At 35.9% G+C, this 17,450-nt stretch overlaps 2 protein-coding genes across 3 annotated transcripts in view; one reads left to right on the forward strand and one right to left on the reverse strand.

Annotated features, from left to right (window-relative positions):
* The first annotated feature begins 344 nt into the window (after positions 1-344).
* On the forward strand, positions 345-15,181 carry PP2D1 (protein phosphatase 2C like domain containing 1). Its single transcript, XM_019726023.2, has 3 exons — positions 345-364; positions 3,173-4,233; positions 14,367-15,181. The coding sequence occupies exons 1-3, from the start codon at positions 345-347 to the stop codon at positions 15,179-15,181; spliced, it is 1,896 nt and encodes a 631-aa protein (XP_019581582.2).
* Positions 15,182-15,377: 196 nt separating this feature from the next.
* The window catches only part of RAB5A (RAB5A, member RAS oncogene family), a 29,318-nt gene continuing 27,245 nt past the window's right edge, over positions 15,378-17,450 (reverse strand). For both annotated transcript variants that reach the window (XM_019726021.2, XM_019726022.2), the window contains one exon: positions 15,378-16,809. In XM_019726021.2, coding sequence (XP_019581580.1) covers positions 16,694-16,809 — 116 coding nt within the window. In that variant the 3' untranslated portion in view covers positions 15,378-16,693. The remainder of the gene's footprint in view (positions 16,810-17,450) is intronic.

Below are 17,450 nucleotides of genomic sequence, written 5' to 3' on the forward strand. Positions count from 1 at the left end.
GATAAAGGGTTAGGTCCCTGGTTGGGCACTGTAATGGGACTCTCCTGGGCTCCATCTGACCTGTTTAATCCTTTTTATGAACATATGGATGGCACTACAAATTCCTCCCCTCGTGTGGAGGTCTTACCCGCCTGGTGTCTTCAGCACCAAGCACAGTAACTGGCCTGTTGTAGGTACTGCTGAAGTGAATGGATGCTGATCAACTTTGTTGAAGAAACTGAAGTATTTATGAGTGAAATTGATATAATTTTAGGATTTGCTTTAAAATTCTCCACTAAAAAAGAAACAGAATAAAATAAAGTGACTGAGGACACAGATGAAATAAGAGTGAAAAAATGTTGGTAATGGTTGAAGCTGGTGATGGGTAGGTATATGGGGGCTCAATAGACTCGTCTCTCTATTTTTGTGTAATTTGAAATTTTTCCATTAAAAGAAGAAATGAAAGTTTGTTGATGAGGCAAAAACCAAGAAGCCTCACTAATAGGCTAAAAGTTCTAGAAGCATTTATAAAATGGAAATTTGTAAATAAAATTCTTCTGCAGGGATTAGTAGCTGTAGCCAATACAGTCGTGCACTTCAGGGAATTAAACATTTTACAAAGAAAGAAAGCAGCAAAACACTTCCAACTTGTCAGAGCTTTGCTCGTTTCTTTGATTTTTAATTATATTGCCATGTGTAAACCATATATGAAAGTGGCAAAAGCCCTTCTGCCAACCACAAAGTGCAACATTTTATTTCTCATTCATCATAGAAGTCTTTCCTTCCCAGAAATAAGATTTTCACCTGGTTTATAGGGTGAAAATTCTACTGCCAAGAATCTTAAAGACGTCTGCCTATTTTCTATAGCCATTACATTATTTACGCATTCATTTTAAATTTAAATACACTTCTCAAAATTGTGCTGTTTTATTTGTCCAGTTTATTATTATTGGTTAAACTGTGTAACATCACTGTAACCAAGCAATGATGCATGCAATTTACTACAACATATTCATAGATGTGTATTACATAATTCTGAAACACTCAGATTAAAAAACAAATCCTCTCCCATTGATTTACTGATATTTTCTTAAATTTGTTTTAGATAGAACATATTTCTCTTTAAGCATTACCATTTCATGTCTTTATGTGTATGTTTTCATTTGGTACAGGTCATAGTGTCCTTGCCTTGGCACTTAGGGTAGCGGGAGCAGGCATTCTTTAAGTGTCCCCTATTGCCAATTGTTTCACCATGTGTTTCATTTGATGCTAAGAACAACCCTGTTCGCTTTACAGATAGGAAAGCAGATGCTCAGAGAAACTGAGTTATCTTGACTAAGACCATATTGTTAGTAAGTGAAGACGGTTTTTAAAAAAACATCCAAAGTCTATGGTGTTCACTGTATATTGTCTGTCAAACTTTCAACATTTGGACTTTCAATACTAGGCTTTGGTATAGTATTGAGTGAAAATGGCACATTCTAGGATGGTATGCAAGAGATGACCCCACTTATATTTCAGAAAGACTGTATACATATTATATTACATATATCCATATTTATGTAATTAATATATTAATATAATCTACATTATTATATTATTATATATCAATATATATTAGTAATATTATTTTGTTATATATTAATATATTATAACATGTTATATTAATATATTAATAGCTATTATATATACACGTATATATATATATGTATATATATTTAGAAAGATAGAAAACAAGCTCTTAATTACTATTGGACTGGGAGTTGGGAGTGGGGTGGAGAGACAAGGAGACTATTCATTTCTACTTTGTATCCTTCTGCATTGAACTTAAAAATTGATGATGCATTGATTTTATGCTAAAACATATATTATTATTTTATCATTATTATTAAATGGACTTATTTCTTATCTCAACAACCATCAACATATCTACTGAATACCTGTTATTCTGCCTGGGATGTTTTAAGTCCCGATGGGCTCCAGGCCCCATCCCGCATTACATCTAATACATTAAATATACCTATATCAAATACAATTTATGTATGAGTTAAGTTGAAGTTAACTCGTTTTAAAAATGTCACATTTCATTAGCACGTACAGCTACTAACTTTCATTGTTCAGGTTTAAAAATATTTTATAATCAAAGCAAAGATCCCATGACCTAGGAATTGTGCGTAAAATGAATAAAAATGTCCCCATGGGCTGAGTACTGTTCTAGATGCTGCTGGGAGGAAAGAATATAAGAAAGAGTGCCAGTACTCCAGAAATTTATTACCTAGCTCCCCATCTTTTCTTCCCTTTCCTCAGCCCATACCTCTTGCCCATTGTAGTCCTAAAATATTGTTCTTACTATCAATTCTTTTCATTAATTCTGCTTGGTTTTGGCATCTCCCAATCATTTTCTTGCAAGCCCTTTATTTAGGACAACAGTATTTCAAACAAGACAACATGGAGTACAAAAAAATAATTATGCTGGGCTGGCCCGGTGGCTCACGCAGTTAGAGCTCCATGCTCCTAACTCTGAAGGCTGCCGGTTCGATTCCCACATGGGCCAGCGGGCTCTCAACCACAAGGTTGCCAGTTCAACTCCTCGAGTCCCACAAGGGATGGTGGGCTGCGCCCCCTGCAACTAGAAAATGGCAACTGGACCTGGAGCTGAGCTGCGCCCTCCACAACTAAGACTGAAAGGACAACAACTTGAAGCTGAACGGCACCCTCCACAACTAAGATTGAAAGGACAATAACTTGACTTGGGGAAAAAAAAGGCCTGGGAGTACACACTGTTCCCCAATAAAGTCCTGTTCCCCTTCCCCAATAAAATCTTAAAAAAAAATAATAATAATTATGCTATTTGAAATCAAATTTCTAGGCCTCAAGTAGGTACCTCCACATGCCTGAAATAAAACACTGTACTGATTTCTCTGAGTATTTGTTCTTTAGACATTGAACTGATTTTGTGATTTTGCATAACTTCATCCAGGCATACACAGGTCAATCACCAATTTATTCAGTACTTACCATATGTTGTTTTTTTTTGGGGGGGGGGATCACAGAACGATGCATCAGAATATTCAAATCTTAGGCCTACATAAAATCCTGAGGATCCAAAGCAAATTGCAAAATTAAGGGCCCGCTTGAAGAGATTTTTCATGCATCATTCCTGGCATGTAAATATCTTTCATCCTGTTTGCAGAGCATTTTGGAAATCAAAGGAATGGAATGAGAAAAGACCGACAATTGGGTCAGATGGGGAAATTCCTCTTCCACGTAAAAGAAAGCATTTTAGAAGGAAGGAGGAGGAGAGACCACTAAGAGGTCATGAAGACTATCACCAGCAGAGCTGTGGTCAAGTTATCACATTTCCTTGTTCCATATGCCAGCATGAAATTGACCTGCCTGGCATTTTCCTCCATAAAAAGCAACACGTAGCTCTGGCCACACTGGGTTTTCAATGGATGGGTGAAAAAAAACCAAGGCCTTCCATGATTGCTGCTCAGAGACAGTTTATGATTACTAAACTATTGTCATCTTTCACATTCACTGAAAAAGTCCTACGAAGCCTTAATAATGCTTTTGAGCTACTTTGGAAGAAACAAATACCAGCATACTATAAGATTACTGATAACATTAACAGCAGTTCCGTATATTCTCAAACAATCTGCCATCTATTAATTAAAGGAGTAGCCATTTGTGAAGACAGGAATTCTACATGGAGAGTGGCCATGAATGATAAATTCACTGTAGTGAACAATTTTGGCAATAAACCCAACGTGTGTTTCTTTGGTTTGTTTGATGGGCATCATGGTGCTTCAGCGGCAAACTTGACATCAGTGGAACTACCTGTTTTACTTCTCCATCAGCTTTCCAGATTTGATTGTTCCTACCACATGACCCCTGATGAGAAAAAACTAATCAATTCCTTTCATACAGTGTTTCGGGAAGAATACAGAGCTGTAGAAAACCTCTTCTCTCGAAAGAAAAGAACAAAAGACTTGCAGTGTGAGCACGAGAACATACACAACGCCTTTGCAAAAGCATTTTGGAGAATGGATAGGCTTCTACGTCTTGGAAGGAATGAAGTATCCAGGGTTCGATGGAGTGGCTGTTCTGCGGTTACTTGTATATTGGAAGGCAAGATTAAAAGTCCCTTTGCCAAAGGGAGAAGACTCATTGAGCTTGGTGGCTGGGCGGAGAGGTTCCCTTCGCAGAAGATGCCACAGTTCATTTCTGGAGTCTTACATGTTGCAAATACTGGTATGTACACTGAACAGTACACCTCAGGGAGTGGGGCTTAGTTGCAGAGATGGCTCAGAATAAGAACCAGATAATCACAAAGATCATTACAATGTCAAGGTCCATGGAAGTCAGCCTGTTTCTGATCTAGCTCTGGTTTGGAGCCCCAAATAAGAACTCCAGGTTAAGCAATACCAAGAAAAAAGTGTAATGCCAATTTCCTCGAAGTCTTGGTCATTTCTCAGACTCTACCCTGAGGTTCCAAAGCACTTCTTTGTAGGTCTAGTTGACTGGACAGTTTTCACCATTCAGCCTAATCTGGGAATTAACCCATATTCTTGGACTTGGGTCCGCTATTTGAAAATATCATTAGATATCAGGGTTCTTGCAAAATTAAAGAAGATATTATGAGATTGTCAATAAGTAGATAAGATCATTAGATGTCTAGTTTTCTATGATTCACTATTTCCAGGTTCACTGCTGTTTGGTTGGTTCTTCTCTCCAGGTCAAACACTTGTTGGCTAATTTCCAGGCTTACGTAATTGTGTTAAACCGTTTTATTTAGGCATCCTTAGTCTTAATAGCAACAAAAATATCGGGGGAAAAAATCCAACTTGTGAAAGTGAGGTCATGATTTACACTACAAAAGTGGTCCTAAAAGAAAACAATTAAAATGGGCTATCGAAAAATAAATGTTCACACAAATTTATCAAGAGCATATTCTATATTAAAAAAAAAAAAGACCTATAGTTATAACAAGGGAATTCATTTTTTTTTTTGTTTTAAATTTGTGTCATCACAACTCTGGAATCAAAAACACAAAACAAATCTCACTTTATAATGAAACATGAGGGCAATGATGAAGCCATTGAAAAAATGCTGATTTTGTGCATGTGGAAAAAGAGACTTCCAAACTGACATTCTTGATTTTCTTGTTCTTAGCACTTCTCACTTATATTGCATTTTGTTGTGGTTCTTAATTTTTCTTGATGTTCTTAATTTACTTCAGTGATTCCTCATAGGATTAAAACACTAACAAATGTATTTATTTATACAGAATACATAATTACACTTTTTCCCTAACATCAAATAAACCATAGCTTTTACATTTCTAATTAAACACACATTCCTTATAAACATAAGGGATTCTAATTTGATCCCTGTAATCATTTTCCCCAGTGCTTTTATTTTTAATAGCTTTATTGAGATATAATTCACAAAGCACACAATTCACCCATGTCAAGTGTACAGTTCAATGGTTTTTAGTATATTCACAGATAAGTGCAACAATCACCAGTCAATTTTAGAACATTTTTGTCATCTCAAAAAGAAACCCAGTACTCTTTAGCAATCAGCTCCTCATCCTCTCATTGCTCCAGGTCTGAGCAACCACTAATCTACATTCTGTACCTATACATTTCCTCCTGTGGCCAGTTCAGATACATGGAATCACATAATATGGGTTCTTTTGTGACTGGCTTCTTTCACTTAGCATAATACTTGGAAGGTCAATCCACATTGTAACGTGCATCAGCACTTCTTTTTCATTGCTGAATAATATTCCATAGTACAGACATACCACATTTTGCTTATTTATTATTTGACAGACATTGAGTTATGTCCCTTTTTTGGCTATTATGAATACTACTGTTCATAAACATTTTGTACAAGTTTTTGTGTCAATATTATTTTCACTTCTCTTGGGTATACACCCAGGAGTGGATTTGCCGGGTCATAAGATAACTCTATGTTTAACCATTTGATGATTTGCCGCACTATTTTCCAAAGTGACTGCATCATTTCACTATCCTACCAGTAACGTATGATGGTTCTAATTTTTCCAAATTCTCCCAAGACTATCTTTTTTATTCTAGCCATCTTAGTGGGTATAAAGTGGTATCTCAGTGCAATTTCGATTTGGTGTCAAATATCCCTTCATGGGCTTATTAGTCACTTGAGTATCTCCCTTTGAGACATGTCCACCAAAATCTTTTGTCCATTTTGTAATTGGGTTGTCTATTGTTGAGTTGTAAAGGTTCTTTTTATATTCTGAATACAAGTCCTTTATCAGATATATGATTAGATAATATTTTCTTCAGTTCCATGGGTTGTTTTTACTCTTTCATGATTTGATGTTCTTTGAAGTAAAAAGATTTTAATTTTGATGAAATCCAATTTGTCAATTTTGTTGTGGTTGCTGCTTGTACTTTTGGTGTCAAATCTAAGAGACCATTTTCTAACCCAAGGTCACAAATATTTAGACCAGTGTTTTCTTCTAAGACATTTATAGTTTTATCCCTTACACACAGCTCTATGATTCAGTTTGAATTCATTTCATATATGTCATGGAGTAGGGGTCCAACTTCATTTTTTTGTGTGTACATGGATATATTTGTCCTAGCACTAACTGCTGAAATGATTATTCTTCTCCCATTGAATGGTACTATCAATCTTGTTGAAAATCAATTAACCAGTGTAAAGGTTTATAGCTGAAGTCTTAATTCTGTTCCATTGATCTATATGCCTATCCTTATGCCAATACCATACTGTCGTTAGAGCTTTGTAGTCGGTTTTAAATTGTAAAGTGTGAGTCTCTTTGTTTTCTTTTTCAAGATTGTTTTGCTTATTCCGGATCTCTTGCTTTTCCATTTAAAGATCAACTTGTCAATTTCTCAAAAAAATCTAGCTGGTATTTTGGTAGAGATTGTGTAGACTCTGCGACCAATCTGAAGAGTATTGTCACTGAACAAGATAAAATATATAACATATAATATATAATGTATAATTTTTGTTTGCTTAAGCATTCAATTATTTTAAGTAGTGTTCAGTAAGAAAAATTTATATATTTACCCATGCAGTTATCATTCCTGGTGCTCCTTATTCCTTTTTTGTAGATCTATATTTGGTATTATTTTACTTCTTGATTTGTAACATATGTCTTCTGGTGATGAATTCTTAGACTCTATTTACACTTTTGTTTTTGAAAGGTATGTTCATTTGGAATAGAATTCTAGGTTTACAATTTTCAATGTGTTAAAAATATTGCTCCACTGTCCTCTGACTTGGATTGTTTATGATGAGAAATCTGTCGTCTATTATCTGTTTCCATGTCTATAATACAGTCTCCCCCTACCTCCCCACCCCCCAGCCTAGTTCAAAGGTTTTTTTCATTGGTTTTAAGCAAAACTGATTGTGATATATCTCAATTTTTCCCCCTTCAGTGTCCTCCTCTCCTTAAGGCATTTCAATTATGTACTGTAGGCCAAATGAAATGGTTCCCAAACTCCACAATGCTCTTTTTATTTTTAAAAAATGTTTTCTATGCTGTTTTAGAGTTTCTATTCATGTCTTCAAAATCACTAATCTTTTCTTCTGCGATGTCTAATCCTCCATTAATCACATTCATTGTATTTTTCCCTTCTAACATTTCTTGTTATCAGAAGTTTGATTTAAATTATCTTCCATGTCTGTACCTAACTTTTAATTAAATTATTTCATTTATGTTTTTTTAAGGAGGGCACAGCTCACAGTGGCCCATGCAGGGATCGAACTGGCAACCTTGGTGATACCAGAACCACGCTCTAACTGAGCTAACCGGCCACCCTGTACCTAACTTTTTAAACAGAAGGAATGCAGTTATAGCTTTTACTGTTCTTGCATAATTCCAACATCAGTGTCAGTTTCCATTGATTGCCATTTCATATTATTGTGGGTAGTATTTTCCGGCCTGTTTGTATGCCTGGTATTCTAGTTTCCTATGGCTGCCATCACAAATTATCACAAACTTGGCAGCTTAATATCAAAAATCCATTCTCTCCCAGTTCTGGAGGCCAGCAGCCTGAAATCAAGGTGTTGGCAAGGCCATGCTTCCTCTGAAACATCTAAGAGAAAACACTTGCCTCTTGCAGCTTCTAGTGGCTCCAGGCACTCCTTGGCCTGCAGCTGCAAACTCTCATCTCAACCTCCATCACCACATGGCTTTCTACTCTTTTCCATGTCTCTTCTCTGACTCTTACAAGGATACTGCTCTGTGGATTCAGGACCAACTTGGATAATCCAGGATGATTTCATCTCAAGACTCTGTTACACATGCAAAGACCCTTTTTCAAAATAAGATCATATGCACAGGCGATAGGAGTTAGCATGTGGACTTTTTTTTTGCGGGGGGAAGTATATCTTCTTGAGCTTTGTTTTGGGATGAAGTTACTTAGAACTAGTTCGATCCTTTTAGATATAGCTTTTATGATTTATCAGGCAGGTCCAGAGCAATGCCGAACTTGGGCTGATTCTTTTCCACTACTGAGGCACTGCCTAAGTACACTACCCAAGGACCCATGGACTATGTTTTTCCAGTGTGACTGGTGGGCACATTGTTCCCGGCCCTAAGTGAGCCCTGGGCAGTGTTCTCTCTAATCCTTTTCAAACAGTTCTTTCCCGTGTTGGCGTTTCCTCACATGCACATTCATCAGTACTCTGCTGAACACTTGGGGAGGCTTCTCTGCAGATCGCTGGGATTCTCTCTGTAGTTCTCCTCTCTGGTATTCTAGCCTAGAACTCTAATTGCCTTGGTCTCCCCAGAAGCTCAGATCCGCTACCTCAACACAGAGGAAAGGATAAATTCAGTCACTTAATTTACCCGTAAGTTCCAGAAATTTCCTGGAACTTAGTATTTTGGGAAATTGAGGCCTGTGTCATCCAGAGTATGTATGTATTTACTGCTGCCTGATGTTTGCTTATTAAAACCATCAATCAGAATTAAAGGATCCATTTGAGGTTTTCCAGACTACAAATATAGCTCTACTTTAGAAATATTATGGGTTTGATTCCAAACCACCACAATAAAGCAAGTATCACAATAAAGTGAATCATAATCTTTTTGCTGGTAGAGGGTCTTACCTTCAATTTGTAAAAAAGGCAACATCTGTGAAGCAAAATAAAGCAAAGCGTAATAAGGTAGGCTTTACATGAAGGTGGGTGATTCCAAATTGTTTGTAATTTCCTTTGTTTTCTCCATTCCTCAGTATCAGTTTGAAATAGTCTTTTTTTCTGGCAGTCTGGGTGGTGGTGAGGGGCATGTTTATTTTTGGTTCATTGTTTTCACTGAGGGCCCGGTCCTTAGGGATTCTAGCTCTGTTGGGGAGACTCATTAGTCTTCCCCACCCTGGATAAGCCCCAGGTTTTGTCTCCTTCCATAAACCCTGTGAAAATTAAAAGCTCATTTATTCAGCTCAATAAATACTTTCAGGTAAAAGCTTGCTTTTGCTCTTGGCAAACTCTGGGATTCAGCCATTACTTTTACGACCTGAGAATTCTTTCCTTTCTTATAGCTCATCAATGCACAAGACTTTAAAGTGTGTGACTTAAAAATTATGTATGTATATAACTTCAGGGTATTTTCTGGTTCGCAGTGGTAGTCAATCCAAGACCCAGACTGCCACATTAAGGCTCCTTTGTAATATTTGAGTGTTTTAGTGTATCTGCTATTCCAGTATCTTTCTATCCAGATTGTGTATTTGTTCTTAATAATTCCTTGTAACAGGCCCCAGGAACTTTTGTTTCTTAGTGTCTCAGTTTTCTGTCCCATGAGCTCACTCCAAAGACGAAGATCCAAAGACCAAGCATGGCTTCACCCACTGCTTTTCTGTTATTCAGTTCCTAAATTGTTGTCTACCTCAAACCCCCTTCCTTCTCTTCTTCTCCAAGTTACCAAGCGACTCCTTTATCTCCTTCTCACAAACGTCAAGGTAGGGATAATCACGTTTTAGTAAATGAGAAGACTGAGGAGCACCAAAAAGTAACATAGAAGATTATATCACTATCTAATGAGTGATGAGCCAGGACTCATGTCCTTGACTCCAAGTCCCATTACTTCAAGTGAACACCACCAGCTGTCCTCTGTTATTAGGGTGTATCTTCATTCTTATGGAGCCTTCACCTTCACTCACAACTGATGCTGTATTTGCAGATCTCATTTCATTTTTGTGATTTTTCCTGTCAAGATTTGTTTTTATAGATGTAAATGTTTCTGCTCACTCATAGTGGTTTAGTAAGTTGCTTTTTAACATTATTTCCAGAAACATTCCTTTCCCTTAAAACCTAATTCAGCTCTAGAATCACCTTATTTTATGCAGGAAAGAAACTACATTCTTAAATAACACTGACCTTTTACATATCTTACCTCCCCCCGCCCCCTTTTTGGGGGGGATGTTGGTGGTGGACTCATATACAAACCTGATTCTGAGAACACATTCAATATTTGACAAAAAGTCAAGACTGATGTGTAAAGCATTGTTAGGCTTCAGATGTATGAGGTGTGATAAAAAAATACGGTACATGTTTTTTAAAAAATTGTTACAGGAAAAGACACATTGCCATTAATCCCCCTCAAAATACTCCCTCTCTCTTCGAACACACTCATCCCATCCTTCTTGCCATTTTCTGAAGCAGCTCTGGAAGTCCTCTTTTGTGAGTGTCTTTATTTCATCCTCTATCATGACAATGCTCCACATCACACATTGCTTCTGGTACTGCAACTTCTGTCAAATAAAAACATTACGGTGTGTCCTCATCCACCTATTCACGGGACCTGGCACCATGCGACCTCTGGCTCTTCCCCAAAGTCAAAATGACCATGAAAGGAAAACGTTTTGAATCGATTCAGGACATTGAGGCTGCCACGACAGCGCAACTAAAGACACTCAAGAAAGAGGAGTTCCAGAACTGCTTCAGAAAGTGTCAAGATGGGACTGTGTTTGAAACAAGAGGGAGCATTCTGAGGGGGATTAATGGCAATGTCTTTTCTGTAATACATTTTTTAAAATGTAAACATTCACTGTGTTTTGTGATCACACCTTGTACAATGGGGAACGTGTTTCATGCATACATCTTACAAAATGAACAAACCCATCTTTTGAACACCCATTGAAAACTTGCTCCACAGCAGTACAGATCTCATGCCTTCAGTAGGAAGAGTCATAAACCTGACATCCATGCATACAAAATTCAGTTTTTGCCAAAATGAGACTCTTGAAGATAAACTAGATATAGGTTGTTTCCCTAACATCATTTATTATACATGCATTTCTATTTTAGGTATACTTCTCGCATGTTTAAATTTCCTTAGTTTATATACTCCTTTTCAATTGCTTTTTCTTTACCCAACAACTATGTCTTCATTTCCCAAGTTTCAATTTACTGCTCCCTACTTCCTTAAGCCTATAATCCTACTTCATAAGGATTTTCTTACAATTTTTTACATACCGGTCTGAAATGAAACATAGCTTCCTTTCAACCTCTTTTGGATAGATAGCCTCTTTTCACCTGCTCCCCCCTCCATGGAACACAAAGAAAACTAATCTTTATCAAGTATCTACTTATCTTCTTAAATCCTCAGAATTTTGACAAAAACACAAATTGGTATGGAAGGTCAAGTGTGTCAAGTCTCTCCACTGCCCCGTGCTGCTTCTTCTAAATATACCATCTTTTTATCGTATGGCACTCATGCATCTCAGGTATGTTTCCTTTTCTTACCATCATGTAAAACTCTTCTTCCCCTTTCCTCTAGCTCTTTCTTAAAATTTTCCTGTTATCTTCAACAGTAAGCAGCCTTGCTGGCTTTATCTGAAAAAAATCTTGACTTTGCCCATTCAGATCTAGAATTTGCAGTAGGGAATTCTAAGGTCACTCTGAAGTTTACAGGTATATCTTCCTTTTCACAAGTTGGAAATAATCCAGCAAGTGCAGGAGGCAGTTATATCAGTACCCTCTGCTTATGGAACACTTTGCCTGACTATACATGTCATCCTAAAAAAGCCTAAGTAACATCTCAAAGCAGTTTTTAATTCCTGTGTGATTAATGTCCCTAAAATCTTCCTTCAATTTTCCATCTTCCTTGGGCTGGTTTTTCATTATTCTTTCAGCTTAACAGTCAACTACTTTCAACAACCCTATTTGCACCTGACAGCATATGCAACCTTAGGTCCAGGAAATAAAACTAATTACTCTGCACATCCAATTTTTCTTATCTGTTCCATTAATATTCTTCCGAAGCCCGAATCTTACCTATCCGTCTACTCTGGGCTATGATCGAATAGTTGAGAAATACCAGCTACCTCCCCTCTTTCAGTTTCTCTTTCCTTCATGCATTAGTTACACAGGTAAGGATAAGTTATTCAGAAGGCACTATCTCCCTCTTTATTAGGATGAATAATTGTCAAAAGAAATTAAGTAACTCACCTAGAGTCAGACAGCATGTCAATGGTAGGGCAAAAACTGCAACCAGGTTTTAATGTCCCTTCTTCTAGAAAATAGTATTACAAGAGCAAAATCAACCAAAATGGCATTTCCTACTCTCCAGCACAGCAATTAAAAAACTAAAAAGGCAAACAGCGCATAAGGCTATGTTTACCAAGCTCTCTAAAGAGGCAACAAAAATCAAAATACCAGTTTACCACCCTTGTATTGTTAACTAAATAATTGTATTAAATTCTTTTCAAATCAGAGTAGAGAAACAATGGCTGCTTCGTTTTGCTGAAGGGCTTCGGCTTAACATATACAAGTCAACATTGAGGAAGTCAGTGGATTTGACTATCCTGAGCCACATTTCGTCCCCCGTTTTCAGAGCTATGGTTGCCCTATTTATGTGTATGTACACACATGAGGAAGTTTAAATTTATCATGTGTCCTCCTTATAAAAATCAGTTTACCCAGTTGGCATGTTCAATACCATTCCATGCTGCTTTGCTGATACAGTAAATTACAACTAGCAAAAGTCAAGAATTACTGCTTTACCCTCTGCAGAGCGTAGTAGAATGACCAGCATAAATACAAAATATCAATAACCAAACTACAAAGAAATAAGAGATCTGTAGTTTTTAGGACTGTAATTTACACGGTTCTTAGGTTTCCAAACCATTTTCCACATACATCATCTTTTGGTCCCATCCAATGGCTCGGATATTTGAACAGTTCCCATTATGCGATGAACCAATAGGTTCAATCTATACTGGACACTAATACTTCACTCACTTTTGCTCTTTCAGTCCAATCATACGAGTTGTGCAGACTTCAACTTCCTGAACCCTAAATTCCTTTACCTAAAAAATTACGGGATTAGAATTGAACCCCGTCACAGCAACAAAATTCTGATTCTAGGTACAACACCATGTTTGAAACCAGAATATTATAATGTATATTTTCATTATTCTGGGAATTTTCATTCTCAAAAATATAATATTCAGACACTAACCTCATCTCAGAATAATTTAGATACTCTTATGATTCCGTATCAAGAAACACTACTGCCTATGCTTGACTATACAACTATGTTCCTAAAAAAACTGGGGAAAAGCAATTTTCCTAACAAATGAATCTTTTTATAAACCAAAAAAAGTATTGGTAATACAACCACCCTTCCAATTTATTCAGAGCATTATGTTTAGATTTTCTTAAGATTTCAATGAAGCAGATATAACAGGTTGTGAACCATGAACAAACCCACTTTCAAGATTTCAATTTTCAATCAAAGGGTTTACTCTCATGTTGGCCATTATAAATTTAATACATTAATATACATATTTTTCTTCACAGGGCTAAATGACTGAATTTCCTTTTAGCCACACATATCAGGGATCTAATAATACTGACATAAGTGGCATTCTAATTTTTTTCATCACATATACCTCTATGTTCTTGTTTTAACTTTTACCAGTTACAAAATTATTAAAATCCACTTAAAAAAATCAATTTGTGTTTTTAAATGAAAAGGCATGTATTTAAACATCTAAATATATCTGTTCTATGGAATATGTTGGTTACTAAAAAAAATTCAACTCTTGGCTTTACAAAATAAATTATTTGGAAGCTAGTTCATAAAAAATTTGATTATTTTTCATTATCTGTGATTTTAGTTATTTTAATACTAAATGTAGCATTTTAAACATTAAATTGCTTTAAAAAAAGGGATAAACTGGACTCCCAGTTTGAAATCTGAATCATTGTAAATCATCCAATGATACCAATAATTATAAATATTTAAAAATATTTTTAAATAATCTGTTATGCATTGAAACACAGAATTAATAAAGTTAACAGCATATTTTGATACAATTGGTTATTAAATCTCTGGGATCATTTTTTTCCTAATAATCTTTTAGGTAATGTGCAAGCAGTGTTATGCAGAAATGGAAAAAGCTTTTGCCTAACCAAAGAACACACTACGCAAAACATAAATGAAAAAAGAAGAGTACTTCAGAATGGAGCAATAATTAGTTCAAATGAACCATTCGGCCTCCTAGAACGGCAAATAAAAACCACAAGAGGACTTGGATTTCATGGAAATCCCAAACTGAAAAAATTCCTTATTCCAGCACCTGAAACTATTTCTGTTCCTATAGATGACTTATGTCAATTCCTTATCTTAGCTACTAATGGACTCTGGGAAGTTCTGGATAAAAAGGAAGTCACTTCACTTGCAATGACAATGTTTCAAGTGTATAAAGAAATATACTGTTCTATCATTCTAAACAAATCTTCATCACCCAAAAGGCCTCTCTTTTTCCCAATCAGTGAAACAAGCATTACTAAATCAGAAAGTAATATCCATGTCCTGTTTCAGTATAAATCTGCATCTACAGAATGTGTGTCAAGTGCAAATTCAAAAGACAATTTGTCTGATTCAAAATATTCTAAATATTTCACTTGTGATTCCAAAAATGCACAAACATTTCTACCAGAAATGACTAATCGTGATCCTAACAGTGAGAAAGAAGCTGACAGACCAACCAATGTAGATGGTGTGCCGAAAGAGTCAAGTGAAAAAGAAAAGATATGCACTAAGAGTTTCTATGAAGGTGCAGCTGAATATATCAGCCATGAACTTGTAAATGCTGCTTTAATGGCTGGCTCCAGAGACAACATTACAGTTATGGTAATACTTCTCAACGGAAGTGAGTATCAGTTTCTGATATAAAAGATAAAGTTCTGATTATCCAGAATACAAAAATATAGATAATTCTTCAACGAACCAGATATTAGGATAGTACATCATACCACGCAATTCATTTCTAAGAGGGTAGGAAAGAAAAATACAAAAGCAGATTTGGGTTATAGAATACCATTTATATATGTTCACTGTTCCATGCCAAAAAAAAAAGAAAAACCAGTACTTGCTTTTTATACCACTTTATTCCAACCTGAGCACCTCATTATAAAACTAAACACTGGTGAACTGTTTTCCTTACTAATTCTGAATTACTGTAAATTTACAAGTTCTGCTAGCAGTTCAACACTTAAATAGATTAAATCATCTCTGACACATGGTAGATTTCATAGAATGAAAATACCTAAAACAATTAGTGCAATATACTGAACTGATTGAAATAAAATGAACTTTGGAAAACAAGCCTGCAAGGTTGTTACTAACATATCGAAATACTTATGTTACAAATTACTGGTACATTGTTTATTATGGTTCTAGTCATGTAGGAACTGAAGCTCCTTCCTTTCAAAGGGAGTGAGGAGGAAAAAATTAGCTGTTTTAGTAACTGTACATTTTGTATACTTTTAAGCAACTCTTAAATATTACAGAAAAGTAATAAACATATGGAGACTACAATGCAGTACCCTATTTACAGTACAGCTGAAGATCGAATCTAAAATAATCAAGTTTGAATGTACATAATTGTTAGTGCATTGACTATTTTATGTCCAAGGGAACAAAAGCCCCCTCCCTGCCCCAAACAACAAAACCTATGTAATGGCCAGCAGTGATTACACAGAAATCACAGACACCTGGTTTGTTTCACTTTTGTTGAAGAGCTCACATATTTGAAGGGAACACTACCATTAAGATATGTTCATCTGTTTTCATATTCCTAAAACAAGATGCAGTTACATATTTTTTTTTACCCCATTTAAAAAATGGGGACTGGTACAATTTAGATGACATTAATGTTCATTTTTTTTCCACATGAAGATGTGGGATTACTTTTTCTTGTGGGTAATTTGCTAAAATGTGGAATGTACACTTTAAATATGGATACTAAGAGAAATTACTGGTTGCCTGAATACTGCAGCTAAGCATAAATATCTTTAGAACCTGCTTCTAAAAAAAGAATGTTTTTGAAAAGCTCAATTTATTAAGTTCCAAATCTTTTTCAGAGAACAGGCTGGCTAACCGAGGGTTCAGATAGTCATTTGTCTATATCCCTGGTGATAAGAAATGATTCCCCCTAACCTTCCAAGGAAGCAAGTGTACACACAGCTCTCATTTCCCCCTTCTACTGATGAAACATTAGTCAGAGGGTCACATGCATGTTATTAAAAATTAAGTTCAAAACACTTAAAATAATTCTGTATTAGAAACTTGACTCTGTCATAAGTCTCTTTTTTTTGGAAGTCATACTGAGCTGGTTAAACGCTCCAATTTCATTGTTAACATTTAGGAAGCAGAAGAATATTCCAGCTAGTTCAAACTGGAGGTTTAGTTACTACAACACTGACTCCTGGTTGGCTGCGTGGGTTCAGTAAGGTCTACTCCTCTTCCCCGGGCAGAATTTGCTCCTGGATTCTGTGGTTCATTCTTTGGCAACTTTTTAGCTGAGAGATAAATTATTAAAATAAACACAATTAGAATATTCATATTGGAATTACTTTCATCTGTTTACTTATAATCTTCATTTTCAGTTAGGTTACTCCAAAGTATCACATAACCATATGTTCATTCTTTTCAAATGTTTATTGAGTATCTATTAAATACCAAAACATTGGTCATAGTCCTTAGGGAGTTTCGTGGATTGAAAGAAAGGTAAAATGTGGGACCAGTTGCAGACACAAAATTAAAACTTAACTTGACTAGAGCTGTATTTAATTCTTTATATAGATTCACTTGATACCAGAAAAGTTGTGGTTTATTTAATAAACATGAATACTTCTATTATTTAAAGAAAATCTAAGTTAATAAAGATGATGCCCAGCCAATATGTTTATAAAGAAGCTCAGCTTGAATTAATGTCTTCTGGGCTGAGACAAACACTTTTTGGAACAAGTAGGAATATAAACAAATACCATCACCCCAGGAGAATTTGTCTTCTGTGCAACCTAATTATTACCCGTAATTAAGACAGATCACATCTCCTGTTTTCCTCCTGGCTTGCAGAGACTTTACCCTTCAAACATCTACCACTTCCCTCTCTTATACGGCTGATTAAGAACCCTAGTCTGATTCACCAGCAGCTCTA

This window comes from Rhinolophus sinicus, linkage group LG10 (genome assembly GCF_036562045.2).
Source record: "Rhinolophus sinicus isolate RSC01 linkage group LG10, ASM3656204v1, whole genome shotgun sequence".
NCBI classification, from domain to species: domain Eukaryota; kingdom Metazoa; phylum Chordata; class Mammalia; order Chiroptera; family Rhinolophidae; genus Rhinolophus; species Rhinolophus sinicus.